We start from the raw sequence: 25,893 nt of genomic DNA on the forward strand, positions 1-25,893 counted from the left end.
ACGCAATCAATGAATTCCTGCAGATGATGCTCATAGTCCAAGTCTCTGCATTCTGTAACCAGGCTGTTACTGTGCCATACACGCACCTATACACAGGCCAGGAATTACAGCATTGCACTATATATTTCCATGCTATTGGGAATATCTCTGGTATTGTAGGTCCGGTGCAGACGTCTGCGGTGTCTTTAATCACACATACACGCATTGTAAAGGGGACTCTGCAGTGAATGTGTGGGTGATATTTAATAATATTTAATAATCAGGTGCTTGTAACCAAAATTGTTGCCGTTCTTCTGTGCAAACTCTGGGGTGTATCAGCTCGCAAAGTCAAAAACCTCACTGTTCAATGTTTTTCCTTATTTTTTTTATGTAATTTATTTTATACATTGTGGATTAATATTAAAACCACGAAAACTATTAATTGACGCATATGGAATTATCTAGTAAACAAAAAGATGCATGGCCTCCACAATCCCCTGACCTAAACCCAACTGAGATGGTGATTTGGGATGAGCTGGAGCTTCACAGATAAAAATAGCAACTCTTGTTCTGCACCTCCAGAAACTCTTTCAAGACGCTGAGAAATCTATTCCAGATGACTCTTCCTCATGAAGACACTGAGATTAAAATACCTAGAGTGTGAAGATCTGTCCTCAAAAATAATTGTATAAATAATAATTGTATAAATGTACAAATATATTGTATAGACATAAAGGAACATAGTAATAACACATATGACTAAATTAATAAACAAACTTAATATTTGTAAGATTTAATTCATATTAATTAAATTAATATTAATCCTACAATCTATTTTAAAACATTAAACCATCTATTAAAAAAATTATGCTTTAAAATAGATTTGATTTTTGTTTATTTATTTAGTCATATATATCTTTAGTAGTTTTTTTTAAGCCAAAGTTCATCTTTTTGTAATTTAAATTTCAGAATATGTATAATGTTGATGATTACAACGCATTTCTAATTTTTTTGGGCATCATACTGAATAAATACTGCATATTTGGCAGTGCTGAATCGATATTTGTGGATCGATTAATTCCTTCGTTAATTTTCGCGTTGCGAAGCTCTTTGGGAAACACTCGCAGAACTGGCTCGTTCTTCACTCACGTCATTCGTTAGTTCGTTCGCTATTCGCTAAGATTGATCGTTTTCGGGAAACCCGACCCTGATTAGCTGAGGGTGTAGGACATTTTATTACAAGGGAAAAAAGTCAGTTTTGTCAGTTTGTGATTATTGTAGGAATTAGGATTATAAAGGTTATAAAGGATTTTCAGTTTAGTTTTACAGCAGTATTAACATTAGCAACTAACAGCACTAAGTGCTAGCTCTTTCACCATTCAAAGTTGAGTTTTATTGTTCTGTAGCCTGCTGCTAACCCCAGCTAGCACTGCTGGAGCAGCATTAGCATTTGCTGCTACCCATGCTAAGCGCTAGCTCTTGGGTCATAGACCACTGAAGTCGTGCGTCATTCTGTAGTGCTCGTACGGCTTCCGTGTCTAAGCGTTTTTTCCCTATGAGAAAAATGAATAGGGTTTTTAAAAACCCGCCTCTGTCACATTCTGTGGGAAATAAATCTGTTCTGACCCCTGTATGTTTAATTCTGTGTACATTTTACTCCTGAACATCACTGGATCCTCTGGATTTCGAGATCGTTTAAGAATGGTAATGAGCAAAATGCTAACTTTAAGCTAATGCTAAAGCGGAGTGAACTGACCTCCCGGCAACATCAAAGAAATCCAGCCGTAAGTTAGGAGCATTTTACACACAGCTGAGCCTAATAATGAACTTACTGCACTTACTGAGGAGAGCTGAGAGTGTTACAGCATAAAATCACTAAAACAGGACAGTGATACTCCAGAACCAGCTGTAACACGTTTTAACATTTACCCTCTTTTTATGCAGTAAAATAAATTGGTGTTTCTGGTTGGTTGTCGCCTCAGTGAGGGCAGGTAGTTAGTTGATTAGTTGATTAGTTAGTTGTGAGTTGATTCTGATCCTGAACTGAGAGCCATTTTTTCTTATTATCTGTCTTTTAAACACAGACTACACTGCTCAACATCATACTGCTCAACATTACTGAAAGAGTTTTCACCTGTTTAAATGCTTTAATGATCCGCTGTGAAGAAGCATAATAATCCAAAACGCTTTCTGGAGTACACTGGTGTTGTGCAGAATCCAGTCCGGTGTCATTTCCAGCTGCTTTGCTTTGACGTCAGTTAAGCATTAGCTTAAAGTTAGCATTTTTCTGATAACTCCCCTTAAACGATCTCGAAATTCAGAGGATCCAGTGATATTTAGGAGGTAAATGTACACAGAATAAAACGTACAGGGTTCTGAACATATTTATTTACCACAGAATGTGACAGAGGCCAGTTTTTGAAAAGCCCATTCAAATCCCGTATTGACTTGGACGGCTTAGACACGGAACCCCAAAGGAGCCCCAAATATGGGCATGAACAAAATGGCGCCGACTACAAAATGACGACACGACTTCATTGGTCTATTCAGAGGTGAGTATTATCGGCCTGTAGCCTGCTGCTAACCCTGGCTAGTACTGCTGGAGTAGTATTAGCATAGCCACTAACCATGCTAAGCGCTTGCTCTTTTCACTGTTCAGAGGCGAGTATATTGGACTGTAGTCTGTGTTTTTACTATATTAAAACAAGCTACGTGGGACGAACCACTAGCTGATATCGCCCTGGCTTACCGGAACACTCAGGGTTCCTCAGTGTAACTCTGTTTGGCGGCATTTACGTTTTGCTAGCGGTTAGCCGCTAATGCTAATGCTACTGCATCCAGCCTTAGTGGAAATCTAAGCTTACTGTAAATAAAAAGAAGCACTGGAATCTGTGTAGATTAACATTCAGCACTTATTTGACTTTAAAAGAAAATGTTTTTTTAAGAATTACATTTTGTTTACTTAGCTTAATTTAGTTAACCTACCCCATCACCCCCCAGCGGCGAGACTTAAATTGAAGGAAATCATGGCAACATTTAAGGTATGAAATCACTGATAGTGCACCTTATAATACAGTGTGCCATTTAGTGTGAAAAAATATGGAGCATAAACATTCTAAGATTTAAAAATTAAAGCAGTGTTTTTATCATCTCAGTGCTTGACAGTGTTTTTAAATCTCTGTAGAAAGTGATGTAGACTGATGGAGGTTCAGGCCACACTCCTCTACATGGGCCTTGGACGTGCTGTTTCTTCCAGCAGAATGCTATAGTGACAGCCCCACTGGGCCCAGTCAGAGTACGAAAGGCTGAGCAGGGCACCATCACCACCACCTCCCATCACCACCACCACCACTACCCGCCAGCCTGCCGTACTGACACACTGAGGGAAAGAGAGAGAGAGACATGTGGAACTAGTATATATGTAAAAATGCATTATATAGTGCAGTTATTTAAATCATATTTTTAAATTAAAATATATATTTGAAATATATCACATATAAATAAATGCATTACCATACATTACGTTTCTGTGTCGAGAGAAAGAGAGAGAGGTTTAATGTCAGTTTGGGAGAGTGAGAGCGAGGTGGAGAGTATGATAGCGACGTTGCATTAGCATCTCTCCGAGTGCTCATGGGAAATGGAGAGCCATGGCCTGTCATTAGTGGAGCCACACGGGGAGCGGGCAAGCGTGAGACAGAGAGAGAGAGAGAGATAGAGAGAGAGAGAGAGAGAGAGAGAGAGAGAGATTACATTATCAGAGACTGACAGACTGGATCTGACTGCTGAACTTGAGAAACCAATGAGAAAAATTCTACAGGGGGTGTTTTTTCTCCGGTCCCCAAAATTAAATGTTATTTTATCTAATATAATCTGAATGATTGGATTAGAATTGGATTATTTACAGAATCTAAAACCTAAAACTTACAATCAGTCTGATTCACACTGACCTGCTAGTTTTCTCAGCCCTGTAGTCTAAACAGCATCTTTCCTATTTAATGCTAGCTAATTAGCTTTAAATCAATTAACCCGCCAAAACATCTGAAGTGGTGTTGAAATGGGTGGAACATGAGCCAGGTGGATAAGTGGTCGTAGCCAAGAGTAACCTTAATCATTAGCTTGTAATGGTAGAGCGTACTCAGCTAACTCATGCGGATGTTGTTTTAAAAGGGCTCCTTCAACCACAGATGCAGATATAAGTTAAATGGAGCTCCTTAACACCCCCATTGTTTTGTTGCATTCGCAACATTCCAGTCTTTCTGCATTGTGCTCATAACACTCCAATATTTGTGTTGTGTTTGTAGCATTTTGATATTTTTGTGTTCATAACATAATTGGGACTTTCTCTATCTTATTATCTTCTATTAATCATTCTATTTATTTATTATCATTTTGGGTGTAATTTATTAAAATGGATCCACTTTAACACCAAAAGTTTAACACAAATTAAACATTATGGAATATAAGGTGGATTGAGAAAAAAAATGGCTTCCGTTCCGGGTTTATTATGAAAATTGTGCCACTTGTTGTACACGGCAGCAGCCTCTGATTTTTTTCCTGAGTGAGTGTTTGAGTGTCTGCAGGATCTGAGATAAGGGCGTTATGGTAGAGCAGAGATTAGATCATAATCAAATGTGTACATAAAAAAAAAAGAAATCAGATTAAACGAGATTTACTCTCAGTTTGAACACAGAGATTATTCTACAGATTAAATATCAGCAAACAGATAACAAGACAAGAGAGAGATGTAGAGAGAGAGAGAGAGAGAGAAAGATGGAGAGAGAGAGAGAGAGCGAGCGAGAGATGGGGTCCATCACTGTCAGAGTCAGGACAGATCATCATTAATAGATGGATAAATGAGGCTCCGTGGAGTCTGCGATTTGTTGGTTAATCTTTCGGCAGTGAGTGTAATTGACCGTGCCGGCGGTGATACAGGTCTGAGATCATTCCATACAGAACATTTAGAGCTGTTTTATTTGTTTAATGTTGCTGTGAGAGGAGATACAGTAATAATACTGAAATGTTTGGATTGGACTGGAGTCAAACTGTCCGAAGTAAAAGCGATGCCTGGAATCACTCAGGCCGCGGTTCGCTCCGCTAACAGGCTACTCACTGCTGTCCATTTACAGCCTTCTCATAAATAAGTGCTGTGGAAACATCCCAATTCTGTACAACATTACACTACATTACTCTCTCTGAGTGTGAATTCAAGATCATTACCCAAAACTAAACACAAACCCGCACACACAGGATAATAAAACAGCATAAATCTCAAGTTTAGTGTTAAAGATATGACTGGAGCATTGTTGTGTCTCATCTCTCTCTCAGAGAGACACAAGATGAGCAGAGCTTGAGCTGGACTACCTATACAACCTGCAGGTAACGCCTCATGTTAAGATTAGTGACAAATACACTAGCAAAGCACAATAATAAATCTCTATATAAATAATATATACAGTGGTGTGAAAAAGTGTTTGCCTTCTTCCTGATTTCCTGTTTTTTTGCATGTTTGTCACACTTAAATGTTTCAGAACATCAAACTAATTTAAATATTAGTCAAAGACAACACAGGTAAACACAAAATGCTATTTTTAAATGAAGGTGTTTATTATTAAGGGAGAAAAAAATACAAACCTACATGGCCCTGTGATTGCCCCCTAAACCTAATAGCTGGTCCACCCTTAGCAGCAACAACTGCAACCAAGTGTTTGCGATAACCTGCAATGAGTCTTTTACAGCGTTGTGGAGGAATTTTGGCTCCACTCATCTTTACAAAATTTATGTAATTCCACCACATTGGAGGGCCTTTTTAAGGTCATGCCACAGCATCTCAATCAGATTCAGGTCAGGACTTTGACTAGGCCACTCCAAAGTCTTCATTTTGTTTTTTGTCAGCCATTCAGAGGTGGACTTGCTGGTATGTTTTGGATCATTGTCCTGCTACAGAACCCAAGTTCGTTTCAGCTTGAGGTCACAAACAGATGGTCGGACATTCTCCTTCAGGATCTTTTGGTAGACAGCAGAATTCATAGTTCCATTTATCACAGCAAGTCTTCCAGGCCCTGATGCAGCAAAACAGCCCCAGACCATCACACTACCACCACCATGTTTTACTGTTGGAATAATGTTCTTTTTCTGGAATGCAGTGTTTCTTTTACGCCAGATGTACTGGGACACACACCTTCCAAAGGGTTCAACTTTTGTCTCATTGGTCCACAGAATGTTTTCCCAAAAGTCTTGGGGATCATCAAGACGTGTTCTGGAAAAATTGAGACGAGCTTTAATGTACAGTCTTTTTCTGATGGTGGAGGCATGAACACTGACCTTAACTGAGGCAAGTGAAGCCTGCAGTTCTTTGGATGTTGTTGTGGGGTCTTTTGTCACCTCTTGGATGAGTCGTCACTGCGCTCTTGCGGTAATTTTGGGCAGCAGGCCACTCCTGGGAATGTTCACCCCTGTTCCGTGTCTTTGCTATTTGTGGACAATGGCTCTCACTGCGATTCACTGAATTCTGAAAGCTTTGGAAATGGCTTTATAACCCTTTCCAGGCTGATAGATCTCAATTACCTTCTTTCTTAATTGTTCCTGAATTCTTTGGATCTCGGCATGATGTGCAGCTTTTAAGGATATTTTGGTGGACTTTACTTTGTCAGGCAGGTCCTATTTAAGTGATTTCTTGGTTGAGAACAGGTGTGGCAATAACCAGGCCTGGGTGTGGCAGGAGACAGTGTACTCAGGTGTCAGAAACCACAGTGACGGTATGTTTTAGCAAGGGGGCAATCACTTTTTCACATGCTATGTAGGTTTGTTTTTTTTTCTACCTCAATAATAAACACATTCATTAAAAAATAGCATTTTGTGTTTACCTGTGTTGTCTTTGACTAATATTTAAATTAGTTTGATGTTCTGAAACATTTAAGTGTGACAAACATGCAAAAAATCAGGAAATCAGAAAGAGGGAAAACACTTTTTCACACCACTGTATAGATTCTCTCTGAAAAATATATATTAAACCATACACTACGCTACACTACACTATACACACACTACACACACATTATACACACGCACTCACCATTCACACTACACTACACACACACATTACACATATGTACACACTCACACCACACAGTCTACACATACTCACACTACACAAACAAACACTATTCAGTACACACACACGCACAAAGACACAACACACACACACGCATAATATATATAGCACTCACACACACTACACAAACACAGTATAAAGACACATTACATATATACAGAGTACACACACACTACAGTACACAGGCACAGTACGCTATACACACACAATACACTACACACACAAACACTGCTCTGTATATTGCTGCATTGTTTATGTCAGAAATCTCTCTCTCTCTCTCTCTCTCTCTCTCTTGAACACACACTTCACGTAGTAGTACTGGGGCAATCTTTCTCCAGTACACCCCACCCCACCCCCCTCAGTGCTGCAGGAGCTCCTGTCAGCTCAGATTCTTCAGATAAAGAAATGTCAGGCTACAGACAGGGGGCGGAGCTTCACCGACCTGCTCACAAACATCTACTGTCTGATCCAACAGCACTCACACTCACCGGCTCACTCCCAATACACCAACAACTATCACTACTATTACTACTACTACCACTATTACTACTACTACCATTACTACCACTATTACTACTGCCATTACTACCACTATTACTACTACTACCATTACTACCACTATTACTACTACCATTACTGCCACTGTTACTACTATTACTACTACTACCATTACTACCACTATTACTACTACCATTACTACCACTATTACTACTATTACTACTACTACCATTACTACCACTATTACTACTGCCATTACTACCACTATTACTAATGCCATTACTACCATTATTACTACTGCCATTACTACCACTATTACTACTACTACCATTACTACCACTATTACTAATGCCATTACTACCACTATTACTACTATTACTACTACTACCATTACTACCACTATTACTACTGCCATTACTACCACTATTACTACTGCCATTACTACCACTATTACTACTACCACCATTACTACCACTATTACTACTACTACCATTACTACCACTATTACTACTACCATTACTACCACTACTGCCATTACCACTACAACCATTACTACTAAAATTTCTACCTCTACCATTATTATCATTACTACTACCACTAATACTACTACTACCATTACAACTACTACTACAACCATTACTACTACTTCCATTACTATTACTACTGCCATTACTACTACTACCTCTATTACTTCTACAACCATTACTACTACTTCCATTACTATTACTGCTGCCATTACTACCACTACTGCCATTACTACCACTATTATTACTACTACTGCCATTACTACCACTATTACTACTACTACTACTACCACTACTGCCATTACTACCACTATTACTGCTACTACTACTGCCATTACTACCACTATTACTACTACCATTACTACCACTACTGCCATTACTACCACTACTACTACTACTACTGCCATTACTACCACTATTACTACTGCCATTACTACCACTATTACTACTACTACTGCCATTACTACCACTATTACTACTACTGCCATTACTACCACTATTACTACTACTACTGGCATTACTACCACTATTAATACTATTTCTACCATTACTACTACTATTAATACTACTACTGCCATTACTTCCACTTTTTCTACTGCTGCTGCTATTACTATCACTATTCCTACTACTACTACTTCTACTGCCATTACTACCACTACTGCCATTACTACCACTATTACTACTACTACTACTGCCATTACTACCATTATTACTACTACCATTACTGCCATTACTACAACTATTACTACTACTACTACTGCCATTACTACAACTATTACTACTACTACTACTGCCATTACTACCACTATTACTACTACTGCCATTACTACCACTATTACTACTACTACTGCCATTACTACCACTATTAATACTATTACTACCATTACTACTACTATTAATACTACTACTGCCATTACTTCCACTATTTCTACTGCTGCTGCTATTACTATCACTATTACTACTACTACTACTACTACTACTACTGCCATTACTACCACTATTACTACTACTACTACTACTGCCATTACTACCACTATTACTACTACTACTGCCATTACTAGCACTATTACTACTACCACTGCCATTACTACCATTATTACTACTACTGCTGCCATTACTACCACTATTACTACTACTGTTGCCATTACTACTACTATTACTACTACCATTACTACCACTTTTACTACTACCACTATTACTACTATTACTACAATCATTACTACCACTACTACTATTACTACTACCACCACTATTACTACTGCTGCTGCCATTACTTCCACTATTACTACTACTGCTGCCATTACTATCACTATTACTACTCCCATTATTACTACTACTACTGCTATTACTATCACTATTACTACTACTGCTATTACTACCACTATTACTACTACTATCACTACTACTACTGCCATTACTACCACTATTATTACTACTACTATTACTACTACCGCTGCCATTACTACTACTATTACTACTACTGCTGCCATTACTACCACTATTACTACTACTGCCTACTGCCATTACTATCACTATTACTACTACTATTACTACTACCACAATTACTATTACTACTACTATTACTACTACTATTACTACTACCACCACTATTAATACTACTACTGCCATTACTGCCACTATTATTACCCTCATTACTATTGCTACTACCATCGCTACTTCCACCATTACTACTACTATAGTCATTAATACTTCTACCACCATAACTAATACTACCATTACTACTACTTAGTTTCCTACTACTGCTGCTGTTACTAATACTACCATTACTACTACTACTATAATTACTACTACTGCTGCCATTACTACCACTATTACTACTACTACTGCCATTACTATCACTATTACTACTACTTCCATTACTACTACTAATGCCATTACGTCTATTACTACTACCAATCTTACTTCCATCACTACTTCTATTACAACTGCCATTACTACTACTACTGCCAGTACTACCACTATTGCTACTATTTCTGCCATTACTACCACTATTACTACTACTACTATTACTACTACTACTACCCCTACTACTACTGTCATTACTACTACTATATTACTCTTACTTCCTACATTACTGCTACTCTGAACAAAATTAGGCCTTGACCAGCCCACAACCAGCGTTGGGAAGTAACGGATTACATGTAACGGCGTTACGTAATCAGATTACAAATTATGAGTAACTGTAATCCGTTACAGTTACTGCTTCAGTAAATGGTAATCAGATTACAGTTACTCTGCTAAAATAAATGGATTACATTGCGGTACTTTTCTATTTTTGGTTTTCCAATCCAACACTGACAAAACGCAATCACATTCACATAAATCAGGACATCAGAATATTCTATGATTCACAACCTCCTGCTCAGAATGTTTTCACTGCAGAAGCGCCCCCTAGCCCGTCGGTGGGCCCGTTCTGACTATGTAAAGTAGAATGCTTATAAGCGTCAAATATTCTAAACACACCGACCAAATAACCGACTCATATTCTTTAGTACTAATTTAACTACCTGCATGCAAATTTACAACCATCTACATGAAACCAGAAATCGCCAACTGAAAACAGCCTGTTTTTTCACATTGTTTACATGGGGAACACGCCTCCCCAACAAAATAGCCTTATAAAATATCATAAGTATATAAAATAACATCATATTACATTATAGAAAATTCACTTACTATCAGGGGCGTAGCAGCAAATTTTGGGCCCTGTACACTAGCAATGTCAGTGGGCCCCATTAATGCCAGTACATGAAGAACGTGAGCAAAAATAAAGGAAAAAAATATTTATCCAAAATAAAAAAGCATTAATACATTTTTAAGCTACAGTCTCTGGCAAAAATGTATGGCAAAAATCATGATCACAATTATTTTTGATTAATATTGAGATCACAGTTACTTAGTTATTTAATGGCTTTGATAACATCATGAATTTATTGAGCATTAAACGCTAAAAAATAGCTTTTAAGCACAGCACTGCACAGCAATGCTAAGGCTTTTTACCAGACAAAAATAATAAATTGCTTTATTGCTTAATATATTACTAGTGTGCACTTGCACCTACAGTGATATTGGTAGGCTATTTTCATGTTGATATATGCAGCAGAAATATTTCTAGGTGGATCATTTATTAAGTCTCAGCATTGTTTCACTTTCAGCTCTTCTGTGTTAGTAGACAATAGGCTAGAGCACACGCACTGAATCAAAAGAATAACTTACTTTAAACTTAAGGTAAACAACTCGTATTTAGGCAGCAATTCTACCAGTCAGCAGCTCTCTCTCACACTCTCTCGCGCGCGCGAACCAACATACCAACGTAAGGTGGGCGTGTGGGGTGGGGGGGGGCTCGCCCTTGAATACTTGACCACTGCTGCGCCACTGTTTGTTTCTAAAACTGGTTAATGTTGATAACTAAGGTTAGGCGGCTCATAATTGTCTTTATACCTGGTTGGCAACTAGCTAAGATAATGACTTCACGTGAGTATACAAACATCAGCAGCAGCTGTCTGGAGTGGACTACGTTAACTTTAATTGGACTTTGTATAACAAGCAAACTCGGTTCACCTTCGGGAAAGAAAACCGTCAACAGCTGCCTCCTCTTATTCTTTTTCCTTCCTTTCTTTCTTATTTTGATAACCTGATTTCTGCTTTTTGGGCAGCATGATGTCTTTAGCCCACAGATCATTAAATCTGGGCTCACTGACGGTACACCTGTAGTCGGTGGCTGTGCGGCGGACTAAACCATTTTGCGCCTCCAGGAGGGGGCCCCCAGAATGTCCAATATGTTTAGAGGACTGTTTATTCTCTCAGTTGATGTTATCAATATATTTGATAGATTAATTAATAAATAGTTTATTGGAGGGCCCAATTCAATAATAAAAACATCACAATAAATAAATAAATAAATCAGGATTTTTATGGGCCCCTCTCCCTACTCGGGCCCTGGGTAGTCAGGTCCACTTTTCCCCCCACTACCACGCCCATGCTTACTATCACAGCATCCACAGTACAGCACTGAATCGCAGATAAAATATCCATAAAGTCCTTTATTCGCCTGCTCACTTCTCCTCACAAACATGCGTTTATTTTCAGCGCAGCTGAAACGTAATATTCTCAAGCTCCTAGCGACCACACAATGTAATATTTTCACGTAAAGTTGTACGTGAGTACAAAGCTAAGGATGTCCTCTTCTAGATTCTGTGTTTTTTATTGGTCCACAAACCACTATTTTTCTTGAGTGATCGTCTTTTGAACCAATAACGTGAGCGCTGGATCAATCCAATCAAATCAGGTCATAGCCTTTCTCCAGCGTCACAAAAGTGATTGACACCTATTTCAACCAATAGTCCACCCTTAGACGAAAACATTGGTACGTAATTTGCCCTGATTGGTCTCCTAATGGCTGGGGGAGGGGCATGCCTAACCGCTGTCACCAAATTCCCTCTGCTAAACATAAGTGCGCCCACAGCGCGCATACGTGTGATTTTGTTTGTCATTTCATCAAAAAGTATTAATATTACTCTGAAATAGACTTACATTCATTTATTTTATCACAAACAAACAAAAATATTACAAACTCTGGCTGTATAGAGACAGATTTACTGGAGAGGTTTTGAACACTTTGAAGACGCCTGGTGGACACCTAATATAATGCAGTGTAACTCTTCAATGCATTGTGATATAAATTACAAATTTTGTAATTTGTTTGTCAAGACCCTACTGAATCAGGAAATGTAGAGAATGATTGACTATTCATCACCAACATCCATACACACATTGTAAACTCTAAATATAACAGGCGCTTTTTTTTCTGCATTTGATGTTCTCAAATGGAACTTAAATAATGGAAATTAAAGTGTTGAAGTGAATTATTGTTTACTGTTTATGATTACACTGCATTTGACATTTAATAATAAAACATTCAAATTATATTTTGTTTGCATTTGTGAGTTCTTAGAAAAGGAACAGATTGTAATCGCATTAAATCCTATTGGACCGAATTGTATCGTATAAAGACATAATTTGAGGTATCGTACATTATCGTATCGCTGACTAAAATAATCGTATCGTAATGAATCTTGTGATTTACACCCCTAGATAATCCTGGCAAAAAATCCACCTGCAGAAAGTGGCAAACCTGCAAATAGTTAGCTTACAGTTGTTGTTACATTGTTTGTTTTTTAATGATTTTATCATCAATTTATAGAAGTGTTTTATAAAATTGTTCGATTAAATGGTTTCATAAGTATTTTTATAGGGTGATTGAAAAGGCTGTTTTATTTGTCCATCTATTAACTGGAAGGAAAAATAAAACAATAATATGCAAGATGTGGTTGCTACATTCATTCAGGCTTAAAAAAACGACAATATTGTAAGTAATCCAAAGTAATCAGATTACGTTACTCACTTGAAGTAATGTAACTGATTACGTTACAAATTACATTTTGAGTGATGTAATCAGTAATCTGTAAGGGATTACATTTTAAAAGTAACCTTCCCAACACTGCCCACAACAATCATAACAACCCAAATTAAAACATGTTAAATATTAAAATATGTAATTAAGTAAGGAAGCTTTATTTATACACTTATTACACAGCCTACACTGCCCAAGCTGCTGTACATAAAATGTCTAATAACTACACATAAATACATACAACCAAAACATAGGTAAAATAAATCACTTAAATAACATTAAAATAAGTATCCCAACATAAAACAGAAATAAAATAAATAGAGTGCTAAAATACAAATAAACTAAAAATGCACAACAAAAAATATAGGATGAATCGACCGCGAAATTACCACAGTAACTCACTGTTCAAAAGCAAGTTTGTATAAGTGAGTCTTTAAACTATGATGATGATCTCAGAGAGCGCTCTGAGACTGAGGTGAGCAAATCTGCGATATAAAAATGTGCAAGACCATTTAATATTTTAAAAACAACTAAAAGCACTTTAAACTGTATTCGACAGGTAGCGAAAGAAGTGGGGCAAAAACTGGTGTTATATGTTTTTTTGGTTTTTGTCAATAATCTGCATGCAGCATTCTGGACTAACTGTAAGCGATGCAGAAGAGACTGGTTAATCTAGGGTGACCAGATTTGGGTTTCTGAAAATACATAGTATTTTCGTTAAGAGATAACCGCATGGATAAATTTCTCAAGGTCAGAAAAACTAAAAAAAGGCTTTAGTTTTGCAATGTTTCTGAGCTGGAAGAAATTACTTTTTACCACAGAGCTGATTTGTTTATCAAATCTAAGGTCTGTGTCAAAAACAACACCCAGATTTCTCACTGAAGACTTTACATATGAGGACCAAGGTTATTAGAAACATTGTTACAGAGATGAGAAGTACCCAAAATAATAAGCTCTGTTTTGCTTTCATTCAGATGCAGGAAATTGACAGCCTCCCACGACTTGATTTCCTCAAGACAATTCTTGAGTGACATAAAGGAACCATTGTCATTGGATCTAATAGGAAGATACAGCTGTATGTCATCAGCATAAAAATTAAAATTGACATTAGCTTCCTAGTAATTTGATGGTAGCATGTATAGTGAAAAGAGGATGGGTCCTAGAATGGACCCTTGTGGAACACCACACCTCACATCAGCAGAAGAGGAATAGCAGTTGCCCATATTTACTGAAAAAGTTTTATCTCCAAGGTAGGGTTTAAACCACACCCTGTAGACCCACCCACTCTTTTAAGCGGCCAGTAAGTATGTTATGATCAACTGTGTCAAATGCAGAGTTTAGATCCAATAACATAAGGATGGCACCCTTTCCTGAATCGACAGTTAGTTAGAGGTCATTTGTCACCTTAAGGAGCGCCGATTTAGTGCTGTGCACAGCCTTAAAACCAGACTGAAAAGTCTCAAAAACACTATTGTAGCTTAAGAATGGTAAAAGCTAAAAGTACACAACCTTTTCAAGTAATTTAGCCATGTTTAAAAACTGCAGGAACCATACCAGTGGCTAGAGAACTACTTATGATATTTAAGACAAATGGTCCTAAGATATCAAACGTAGCCTTTATCAGCTGTGGGGCATAAATATCTAGTGGAGTGGTTGTTTGCTTAGAGCGCAGCACTAAATCTCTAAGTTCTGACATGGAAACCAATTTAAATGTACAGTGCCTCTGTACATTTACACCCAACCTGCGGTTGTGCAGCGCGTACCATGGTGCTGACAGCAGCTAGTTAAACTGTCAAAGGATCTCTGAACACTAGCTACCTTTTCTGTGTCTGCCTATTATACAACATCTATTGGGTGTTTTTCTTCAGTTTTCACTCATTATTAAACTAATATTTACTCATTGTTCCGTGATTGACTATCTGACTAATATTGTGAACCAATGCACAATGTTACAGTACTTGAATTAGGTTCTATTTTTAGCTGTTTTAGTGGCCCACACATAGAGTGGCCTACCCGGAAATGTCTCAATACTCCCAATGGCCAGTTCCTCCCTGCTGCTACTGTAATTACTACTACTTCTATTATTTTAACTACTACCAAGAATACTACAACCATTTGGCCACCTTTAAACTTGGATACAATACGTGATAACATGGCGGTATACAGGTTCTGTATGGCATCCTGCAGCACAATTGCCCACAGATGTTGCTACAGCTGGGCCTGTAGATCCTGCTCTACAGGATCTGAAGCTGCGTCCCAGCTGCTCCAATAAATGCTGGATTGGTGATAAATCTGGAGACCTTGCAGAGCAAGGAAGTGTTACAGTCTGGTGGAGACATTCCTGGGAAACCCTTGCTGTGTGTGGGTGAGCATTATCCTGCTGAACAATGTCAGTAGAAAGTCCTTTCATGAGAGGAAACACGTGTGCAGGATGTCTTTCACATATCACTGAGATATTAGTGTTTCTTGTATCACTACCAGTGGTGACCAACTTTCGTATGAGATGATCCTCAGATCATCACACCAGGAGTTTGTTGGGGCAGTGGGTCGCTCCACAGCAACAACAGGATTGAAGTCACCAGGAGACCTCTATACTCAAACCCGACCGCCATCAGATCCCCATCTGGATTTGTCTCTAAAGACAATACTGTTCCTGTCTGTACTAGTATATTAGTGACGTGACTTTTAATGGGAGGTACACTTACCTAAAATAAGCCTCTGATAGTTTTATTGGGCAGCAGGGGACCTGTAAATATATAGAAATGAATGTGCGCTTGTATAATATGCCTTGCATAACACACATCATATCTGATATTCTCTCCTCCAAGTGAGATATGGGTAAAAATTACATATTTTATGAAACATCTTCACGTGGCTGCACTGCTGGAGTTATTCCTAGTGGTGTGTATAACCTGTGGACGAAGAGATGACGGCTCGGCCTGGCTGAGAGCTTTTAAACATCTCACATTAATAGGAGATGTTCACTGAGCTCCACGACTCCACCGGCTGTACCATCTTTACAGATTAAACCACAATGCTTTAGACAGGTCTGCAGCCTGAGCTCATTCTAATTAGACCTTAGCCACTGTGAAATAAATAACTTAATAAATATTACAATGATATGATGAGCATCTTTACCAAGAGTATATGAATTATTTAATATTTCAGAAGCCCTGAATATTTTAGAGACAGTTCCCTGGTCTCACTGCTGTGTTTATATTAAGTATTTAAGCTCATAGTTTTCCTCTGTTCCCCTTCACCTCAAGCGTACTGTAGCTGATGATTCAGTAAGAAATGAAGTTAGTAATAAAAGTTTACACTACACTACATCAAGCCACATATCTTCGAAAAGGAACTATATTGTGTATCATGACTTTTGCCATGTCCAATAGAAGCTAAAGAGAGATAATCTGACCTTTGGGATATGTGGATAGGGTTTCTGCATTAATTGTGAATGTGAATTAGATTTCTGCCTGAATTATTTGTCTGTTTGCACAGACAATTCTAGCCAGGCGGCAACAGTCACCATCATTAATAGTATACCCACTGCACTGCACTGTCCACTGGGGGTGGTAAAATTAGCCTTCTATTAAAAAGTCAGGACTGTGATGTAACAGGTTTGGGGTTTTGGAATTAGCCAGTTTTAAAGTGTTGTTTTACTTCTTTAAGACCAACAGTGACCAACAGTGCCCTGGTATCATGGTGTGGGCGGTAATTTGGTACAATACCAGATCTCTTTGGTCTTCATTACAGGACATTTAACAGCCCAATATTACATTAAAAAAGTCTTGGAATCAGTGGGATGCTATTGGACATCAAAAAATATTACCAATATTGGTCTAAATTTATTTATCATTTATTGTTCCAGGTAAATTTAGTCTTCAAACAGATTTAAAACCCCACACTTCCTTCTGAGTGAAGCTATTTATTTATTTTTTGCATTATGTTACTCATATCTGTAAAACACACTCTTCCTCTATTCTGTTTCCTCTCTGCAGGCCCGGTTCTCCTACCTCCACATGAAGTACCTGTTCTTCTCCTGGCTGGCGGTGTTCGTGGGGAGCTGGGTGGTGTATGTGGAGTACTCCTCCTACACTGAGCTGTGCCGGGGACATGAGTGCAAGAACGCTATAGTGAGTTCAGCTCTGTGGCTCAGATCCAGATTATCTGCAGCCTGGCTGGAGGCAGAACTGTGGGGAGGGAGCCACCTGCTGGAGCAGCACTGCAATCAGAACTGAGCTGATGTGCTGGATGGGTGAGGGGGGGTGTATTACAGAGAGAGAAATGGGTCAGAGTGTGTCTTAGGCTCTGTGTCTGTGATATTGCTGGTCTTTGATGTGCGTTGTTGTGTGTGTGTGTGTGTGTGTGTGTGTGTTGCAGTGTGATAAGTTCCGGAGAGGGGTGATCGATGGAACAGCATGCAGCAGTCTGTGTGAAAAGGATACGCTTTATTTTGGGAAGTGTCTGTCTGCCAAGCCCAGTAACCAGGTCAGACTATTCTCCAGTTATACTATTATACCACACACACATACACACACTTCTGTACACACACTACAATACAGCTCATATGATATCAATGCAAGCTAAATAATTGTGGCCTGAATCAGTCTATCAATGCCCAGCTGGTACACTCTGTATATTGACTATATGGACAAAAATATTGGGACACCGACACTTCTGCTGAATACATCTACAGATACTTTCAAATCACATAGTGATCAGAGCTTTCTGCCAGGAGAAGATGTCATCAGGTGGTATCCGACTTTCCCTGGGCGTTTCCACCCTTAACCACAAAGCCATCCAGCCGGCGGGTCAGCAGTGATATCCAGTCACTGTCCACCTTCTCCTGGCTTTCAGCTCATCTTCTCCTGTCAACTCCAGAGCCAACAAGAGGCTCATTCTGCTGTCTCACCTACCCTGCCCACCACTGCCTTCCTCTTCCCTTCAGTGATTCCTAGGAAAGTGACCATTATACTAGGAAAAGATTAATGGCATCTCATTCTAAACTCATAGGCATTAATTTGGAGTTGCCCCCCCTTTGCAGCCCTAACAGTGTCCACATTCCCAGGAAAGTCTTTCTGCAAGATTATGTATGTGGAAATTTTTGTCCATTGATCCAGAAGTGTATTTGTAAGGTCACTTGTAAGGTCATTTTCTCTCTCTCTATGCTGTGTTGTTTGTGTGTTGTATGTTTTCAATTGGCTGTGCCTCTTGCCAGACTGCCATTGTAAATAAGAAGTTGTTCTTAATGATTTGCCTGGTAAAATAAAGGTTTAAATAAAAAAAATAAAAAAACATTTTTGATATTGATGTTGGATGAGAGTTTGCATTCTGCACAAAATCATTCAGGTTGGTGGATGGTTAAGTGGATGAATGCCAGTGTTTCAGATTTGGCTCCTTTTTTTGTTACCTTGTTCATCATATTCTGATATCCATTTACATTCTCTGTTCTCCATAAATCCAAACAGAAGTAATTCCATCTCTTTAACCTTTTCCAGTTAATAACTGCCCACCAATGTGGCCTAACACTGATAAAAGCTTGTTTGTCGGGTCTACTCTGTAAAGCTGCTTAAGGACAGATGCAAAAATGCTATTTGTGCATATACTATATGTAGGTCCTAATTACACAAAAAGACTGTGTAATCTTCTCTGATGTAAGTCTATAACGAAAGACTAACTGACTCTTGTGCTTGCAGGTTTATTCTGGAAGCTGGGGAGATATGGAGGGCATCATTAAGTGCCACATGGAGGAAGTTCATCACTATGACCTGGCAGCAGAACTGGAGCCCAGAAAAGAACCAGTTTCCTTTAACAGGCCCACTAAAGGCACATCTGTGGAGAAGTTTAAGGAAATGGTCATGAGCCATTTAAAGGTTAAATTTTACTATATGAACAAAGTATTGAGTTACTGTTTTATCTCTTTTCTACTAGATTTTGGATGTACAGCATTGCTGTGAGAATTTGATTGCACCAAATCCAAAGAACATTACTGAGGTACTGAGGTCAGCATGATCGCCACCCCAGTTCAATTTTTTTTTTTATTTAAAGTAGCTTTTTTGTTATAAAGAAATCTTTTAGTTATGATGCACCTTCGACTTGGAATAATCTTCAGAAACATTTTAGATTAGATCAGTTTATTTCACTGAAGGAATTTAAATCATCTGTTACAATTTTTATACTTATGCTTGTTAAAGTAATTTGTTTGTATGTATATGTGTATTACTTCTCTATGCTATAAGGGTGTAGATTAGTTGATTTTGTGCTGCTGTCTTGGCCAGGGCTCACTTGTAAAAGAGATTTTTAATCTCAATGTGACTACCCTGGTTAAATAAATGTAAATAAATAATTCATTATAGTTAACATTTGTTATATTGTATATACATACATAGTTTTTACAAGAGAAAAACTATTTGGGCCATTACACCGAATGGGTGGTTGTTGTAACTCTTCCAAACTAAACTTATTTTTTTCATTCTTTTTCAACTCTGAATCCAATCATTTAGATATATTTACTAGGGGTGTAACGGTACAGAAAATTCGTTCAGTTCAAAGTTCGGTTCAAACCGCGGTATAAACCCCATGATTCGGTACGCTGGGCATTCTGTACAGCCGCACCTTTATTAACTTCATAATAACAATGAATCTTCATTATAACCATGTTTTTTTAAAGCAATGTCGCTGAAGTTAGCTTCTTATTCGCCAGTGTCTTATTCAGATTTCTGTTTCATCTTAAATGCTAGCTAACCATACATGCGGCCGCCTGTAGATGGCGCATTTTAACAGTAAAAAACAGCATGTAAGCAAAGCGCTGTACAAACGCTCTGAATAAAGGGGAGAACACAATGCGAAGGACAGAGTTTAATTCTGAGTGAAATGTAATGTAAATAAAATTAGCTGAAATAAGACGTTATCGCTTTCACTTTTGGCCTAAATCCCAGGCCATTATCTCTTCAGTCTTAAATCGTCTAAAAAAGTCTGTCAAAATCCTGAGGAAGAACAAATATCACTGTGGGTTTTTTTCCACAATGACCCTGTAAACATAGCATGTAATATATATAATAATAATAATAATAATAATAATAATAATAATAATAATAATAATGAATGGTGAAATAATAATAATGAATAATAATAATAATAATAATAATAATAATAATAATAATAATAATAATAATAATAATAATAATTAATGGTGAAAAAGCACTTTTCGCCTAATTCCAAGACCATTATCTCTTCAGTCTTTAGTCTTCTCACAAAAATGACTATCAGACCTAATACCCAGTACCTCACACTGTCAAAATCCTAAAGAAGAACAAATATTACTATGGATTTTTTCCATAATGACCCTGTAAACATAGCATGTAATATAATAGAATGAAGAGGCAAATTGCTCTTTTTTCGCCTAATTCCAAGACCATTATCTTTTCAGGGTTAGGTCGTCTCACAAAAAAAACTATCAGACCTAATACAGTGTTGGGTATTGGGTATTAGGTCTGATAGCCAATGTTTTGAGATGTCTTAAGACTAAAGAGATAATGGCCTTGGAATTAGGTGAAAAGTGCTGTTTCACCATTAATTATTTTATGTTACATGCTGTGTTCACAGGGTCATTGTGGAAAAAATAATAATATAATAATATTTGCCCTTCAGGATTTTGACAGTCTGATGTATTATGTATTAGGTATGATAGTTTCTAGACGACTTAAGACTAAAGAGATAATGGCCTAGAAATTAGGCCAAAAGTGAAAGCGATAACGTTTAATTCAGCTAATTTTATTTACATTATATTCCACTCAGAATTAAACTCTGTCCCTCGCATTGTGTTCTCCCCTTTATTCAGAGCGCACAGCGCTTTGCTTACATGCTGTTTTTTACTGTTAAAATGCGCCATCTACAGGCGGCCGCATGTATGGTTAGCTAGCTAACTAAAGGTCGTTGGGGGCGCGCGCGCGAGAGAGAGAGAACGCACAACGTTGAAACAACAACAGACATTACTTTCATATTTCAAACACATTTCAACGTTAAAGGTCGGTTGTGTGCCAGCAGGGAATAATATCAAATATACTGAAAAACAAAGGAGGGAACTTAATTATGGTCTTGCCATGGTCTTCAGAAGAAGCGAATGATGTCACTTCCTGTTGTAGATGTGACTTGTAGAATATAACAAATGTTTCAGATGGGGTAATGTTTGTTAACACTTTGTTAACCATAGGATTTTCTATTTTTTGTGAGCTATGGTTTATTAATTGAATGTTAATTGAATAGTTGAATGTATGACGTTGAAACAATGTTGCTATATCAACGTTGATTCACTTTTCAAAATCAACAGGTGATTCAACCATAACATATAAGTTACGTTAATCAACATTGATTCAACGTTTATTCAACGTTGAAATGCCAGCATGGTTACTTTTGCAATTAGGTCCCTGTACAAGAGATTATACTTAATAATAAAATGTATTTTAAAGTTATTTTGTGTGCACATTTAATTTCCTGGGGACAGAAATGGCACAGATTCGGTGGAATATGGCATTTACTGTAGCTTTAAACCCTGTTTTGAAAACTGCTTCATATTGTTTAAATGTAAGACTGTTGCCACCAGCAGCTTAACTAACAGTTTCCTGTCGTGGTTTGTAGGTAAAGGTGGGTGACCAGGCTAATCTACTGGACTTGGTGGCGTTGGTTCTCGGGGTGGCCGACGCCGATAAGGACGGTCAGATCTCGCTGGCGGAGGCTCGCTCGGCCTGGGCTCTGCTGCAGCTGAACGAGTTCCTGCTGGCGGTGGTGCTGCAGGGCCGGGAGCACACCCCCAGACTGCTGGGCTTCTGCGGGGACCTGTACGTGATGGAGAAGGTGCCCTACGCCCCCCTGTACGGCATCAGCCTGCCCTGGGTGGTGGAGCTGTGGATCCCGGCCGGCCTGCGCCGCAGCATGGACCAGTGGGCGTCGCCCTCGTGGCCCCGCAAGGCCAAGATCGCCATAGGCCTGCTGGAGCTCGTGGAGGACGTGTTCCACGGCACGTTCGGCAGCTTCCTCATGTGCGACGTGAGCGCCGCCGGCTTCGGCTACACGGAGCGCCACGACCTGAAGGTGGTGGACGCCCGGCGCATCGTCCCCGAAGCCGCTTTCCAGGAGGTGATGCGAGAGCGGCGGTGCGACGTGGACGCTGACTGTATTTACGGAGCAGACTGCCACACCTCCTGCGACCTCACCAAACACCGCTGCACCACCGAGGTGACGCGGCCCAACTTAGCCAAAGCCTGTGGCGCCTTGAAGGATTACCTTCTGAGGGGGGCGCCGTCGGACGTGAGGGAGGAGCTGGAGAAACAGCTGTATGCCTGCATCGCCCTGAAGGGGTCAACCGAGCAGATGGAAATGGAGCACTCCCTGATCCTCAACAACCTGAAGACGCTGCTGTGGAAGAAGATATCCCACACCAAAGACTCCAAGTGAGACATTCTGTCCCCCAGCGGGCGGGACAGAGGGACAGGAGTCTAAATAAAAGCACAGAAACTGAATGGCTTAAGATATGGTAAACCCAGTTTCAGCAGTCTGATTATCCTCCAGTTTTTAGATGATACACCACAACTACAGGACAGTCTCAGTAAGTTCAGAGCTCAGGGGATCAGACTGATTCAGCAGACTAAGGCCTAAAACTATGACATACTTCATTCAACATATTTCATAATGCGTGAATTCTGCGCACTACTGCAGGGGGCACTACAGTCACAGTCATGTTCTCTTATTCTGTAAACTTCAGCCATTGCGTTTCTCTATCTGACACAGACACTAAGAACCCAAATACCAGATCATGCTGGTGCTTCTTCATCAGTCTGAAAGATTATTGAAGAACATGCTCTCTCTCTCTGAGTGGGTACAGTAGTACAGTAGGTGGCGCTCTCTCCCCTCATCACTCCCATTGTAATGCTTCCAGGTATAGGTATCTGGGATAGAAGGTAAAATATTACATAGGAACCACTTATTAAACATGACAGTGAGAACAAATCCTGTTGCCCCATTGTGGAAAAAAGTAGAACATATAATTTTTTTTTTTTTTTTGCCAAAATTGTTAAAAAAATAATAATTCACCATTTAGTTTTGTCCAATGCCGTTTCATTGCCACAGGTCATCAAATACAGGGGCGTTTAAAAGATTCTGAATACTTTAGAATTTTCTATATTCCTGCACTAATTTAACCTAATATTTGATTAGTTTTTTAAGTCCTAAAATCAAATAAAATAAATTAAACAAACAAAAAAATCAGTAATTTATTTGTTGTGGGAAATTGTCTAATATTACATAAATGTAAGTGGTTTAAGTATGTGAGCCTTTAGGATTAAGAGAGGTAGTGTTTCACTTTGTTTTAGACAGTGTTTTCAATCAATGGGACGATAATCAGGTTTTATTTTTTAGAACAGCGAACAAAGTCTTATTTTACACATAATGAAGTAGATATGTTTGGTTTAAATAAGAAACATGTTTTGCAAAAGGAAAACACTGCATTCAAGCATAAATGTATCATGTTTTGGGTCTGTCTATTTTGCTGCGTCTGGGCCAGGGTGGCTTGCCATTTTTGATAATTAAACAAACAAACAAAAAAATATATATACATATATTATTATTCCCGCAAATTCTGGAGAGAGCTTAATCTATCATGCAGCAAGACAACGACCCTAAGGGACTAAAATTAATCTACAGTTAAAGGAAACGTTTAAGCTCAGTTATTGATAAACAGGGGGAATACCACATACTATTATCTTCACTCACAAATATGATATATTGGATTATTTTTCCTCAATAAATAAATAAGCAAGTCTAAAATTTGCTTTATTTTTACTTACTTTTAGAAAGAGTAAGACTTTAAAGTTTTAGGCCAAATTCATGCAGAAATATAAAATATTAGTGTTCACAAACTTTTAAACACCACTATAGGCCTGTATGAGAAAGGAATATGTAAACTTTGCTGAACTTCTGCCTACTAAACCTGGTGATTTGTAGGTAAGTAGAGTCAGGTGACTTGAAGATGCTGACTGGTCCTGATTGGATAACAGAACCTTGTTCCATATTTCTACACTAAAATCAATAAGATGAGGTAAATCAAGTCAATAGAAAGAACTGAATTGTTTGAATAAACACCAGAATTGGTGCAAATTAGGCACAGACTAAAAGCTATTCAAATTTTGCCCTTATAAAACTTTTTTGTGTTTTTGTGTAAAATCAGATTAAAGTATCTGGGATAGACAGACTGTTTAAAGGTTTAATAGGTCATGATTAGTCACCAAATGACAATATATAAGTGTGTACAAACATGTTGGTTGTAAATAAAGAGGCATGATATGTTGATGCATAAAAATAAATATTCTAAATTATCAGTGCGTTATTTTTTTTTGTTTGTTTGTTTTCCAGGGCAGAAACTCAAAGGCCGCACACAGACACAGAGGTTCGACTGGTATCAGGCTAACCACGTACTTTACATTGTTTCCTTTTAATTTCTAAATCTGCATCACTGATTCACAAGTTACATCTAGTTTTGGACCTGTAAGACATATATGGAGGGTTTTCCAGTAGTGGTTAAAGGGAAAAGTAGTCTAGGACTAGGCTTAATCCATTAAAGGAGAAATATCGTTTGAAATAAATTTAAAGTGTAATATCTAAATACCCCACCTCCATTCACCCAAGCATTCTGTAATAGTGTTTTTAGCCAGTGCTCCAACCGGCTTACAATGCAACCAATATGGCATAGCTTTGTCCATGGAAAAAAATCACAACTTTGCACCATTAAAAACCTCAAAATAGTTCCACCCTTTATTGGTAGAATATGAAAGGCCCTGACAGCCAGTTATGGCGATTACTTAAAAGTAATATCATTTGATTACCCCTTTCCAAACTTAATTTATGAATTACTTTTTTTAAAGGAACCAAGTTAGATTACAAGTTACTTTATTAGTTACATTCAACAGCAGCAGTCAACTCTCGCCCCACCCCCACCCACGTATAACGTTAGATTACTCTTTAATGAAAACAAATGGTCAGATTAGAGTAACACGTTACTGACATCGCTGCTAAGAACCACAGTAAGTTTTAAAAATAAATATTAAAATTAGGTCACAATATGAATCGGTAAGATAAGGAACAGATTGCAAAAATGAATTATGTGGAAATAACAAATATTGTAGGAATATTTCCACTGAATGACTTCCCTAGCCTACCTATTTGTCTTTTTTAAAAAAAAACTACCTGTGCAATTTTAAAGCTCTCAGTGCCTCATTTTAGGTTTCAGGGCTCTCAGAGTTCTACCAATGAAGTGCAGGACTTAAGGACAGGACACCTCTTTGTCTGAAACGCAA

The 25,893-nt window shown here is 38.3% G+C and overlaps 1 protein-coding gene across 1 annotated transcript in view; it reads left to right on the forward strand.

Moving 5' to 3' along the window:
* dipk1ab (divergent protein kinase domain 1Ab) overlaps nt 1–24,741 on the forward strand; it is a 60,587-nt gene extending 35,846 nt beyond the window's left edge. The window contains exons 2-5 of the mRNA XM_007233608.4: nt 17,545–17,679; nt 17,927–18,034; nt 19,243–19,419; nt 22,184–24,741. Coding sequence (XP_007233670.1) covers nt 17,545–17,679; nt 17,927–18,034; nt 19,243–19,419; nt 22,184–22,999 — 1,236 coding nt within the window. The 3' untranslated portion in view covers nt 23,000–24,741. The remainder of the gene's footprint in view (nt 1–17,544; nt 17,680–17,926; nt 18,035–19,242; nt 19,420–22,183) is intronic.
* The last annotated feature ends 1,152 nt before the right edge of the window (nt 24,742–25,893 follow it).

Source organism: Astyanax mexicanus, chromosome 5, assembly GCF_023375975.1.
Source record: "Astyanax mexicanus isolate ESR-SI-001 chromosome 5, AstMex3_surface, whole genome shotgun sequence".
Taxonomy (NCBI): domain Eukaryota; kingdom Metazoa; phylum Chordata; class Actinopteri; order Characiformes; family Acestrorhamphidae; genus Astyanax; species Astyanax mexicanus.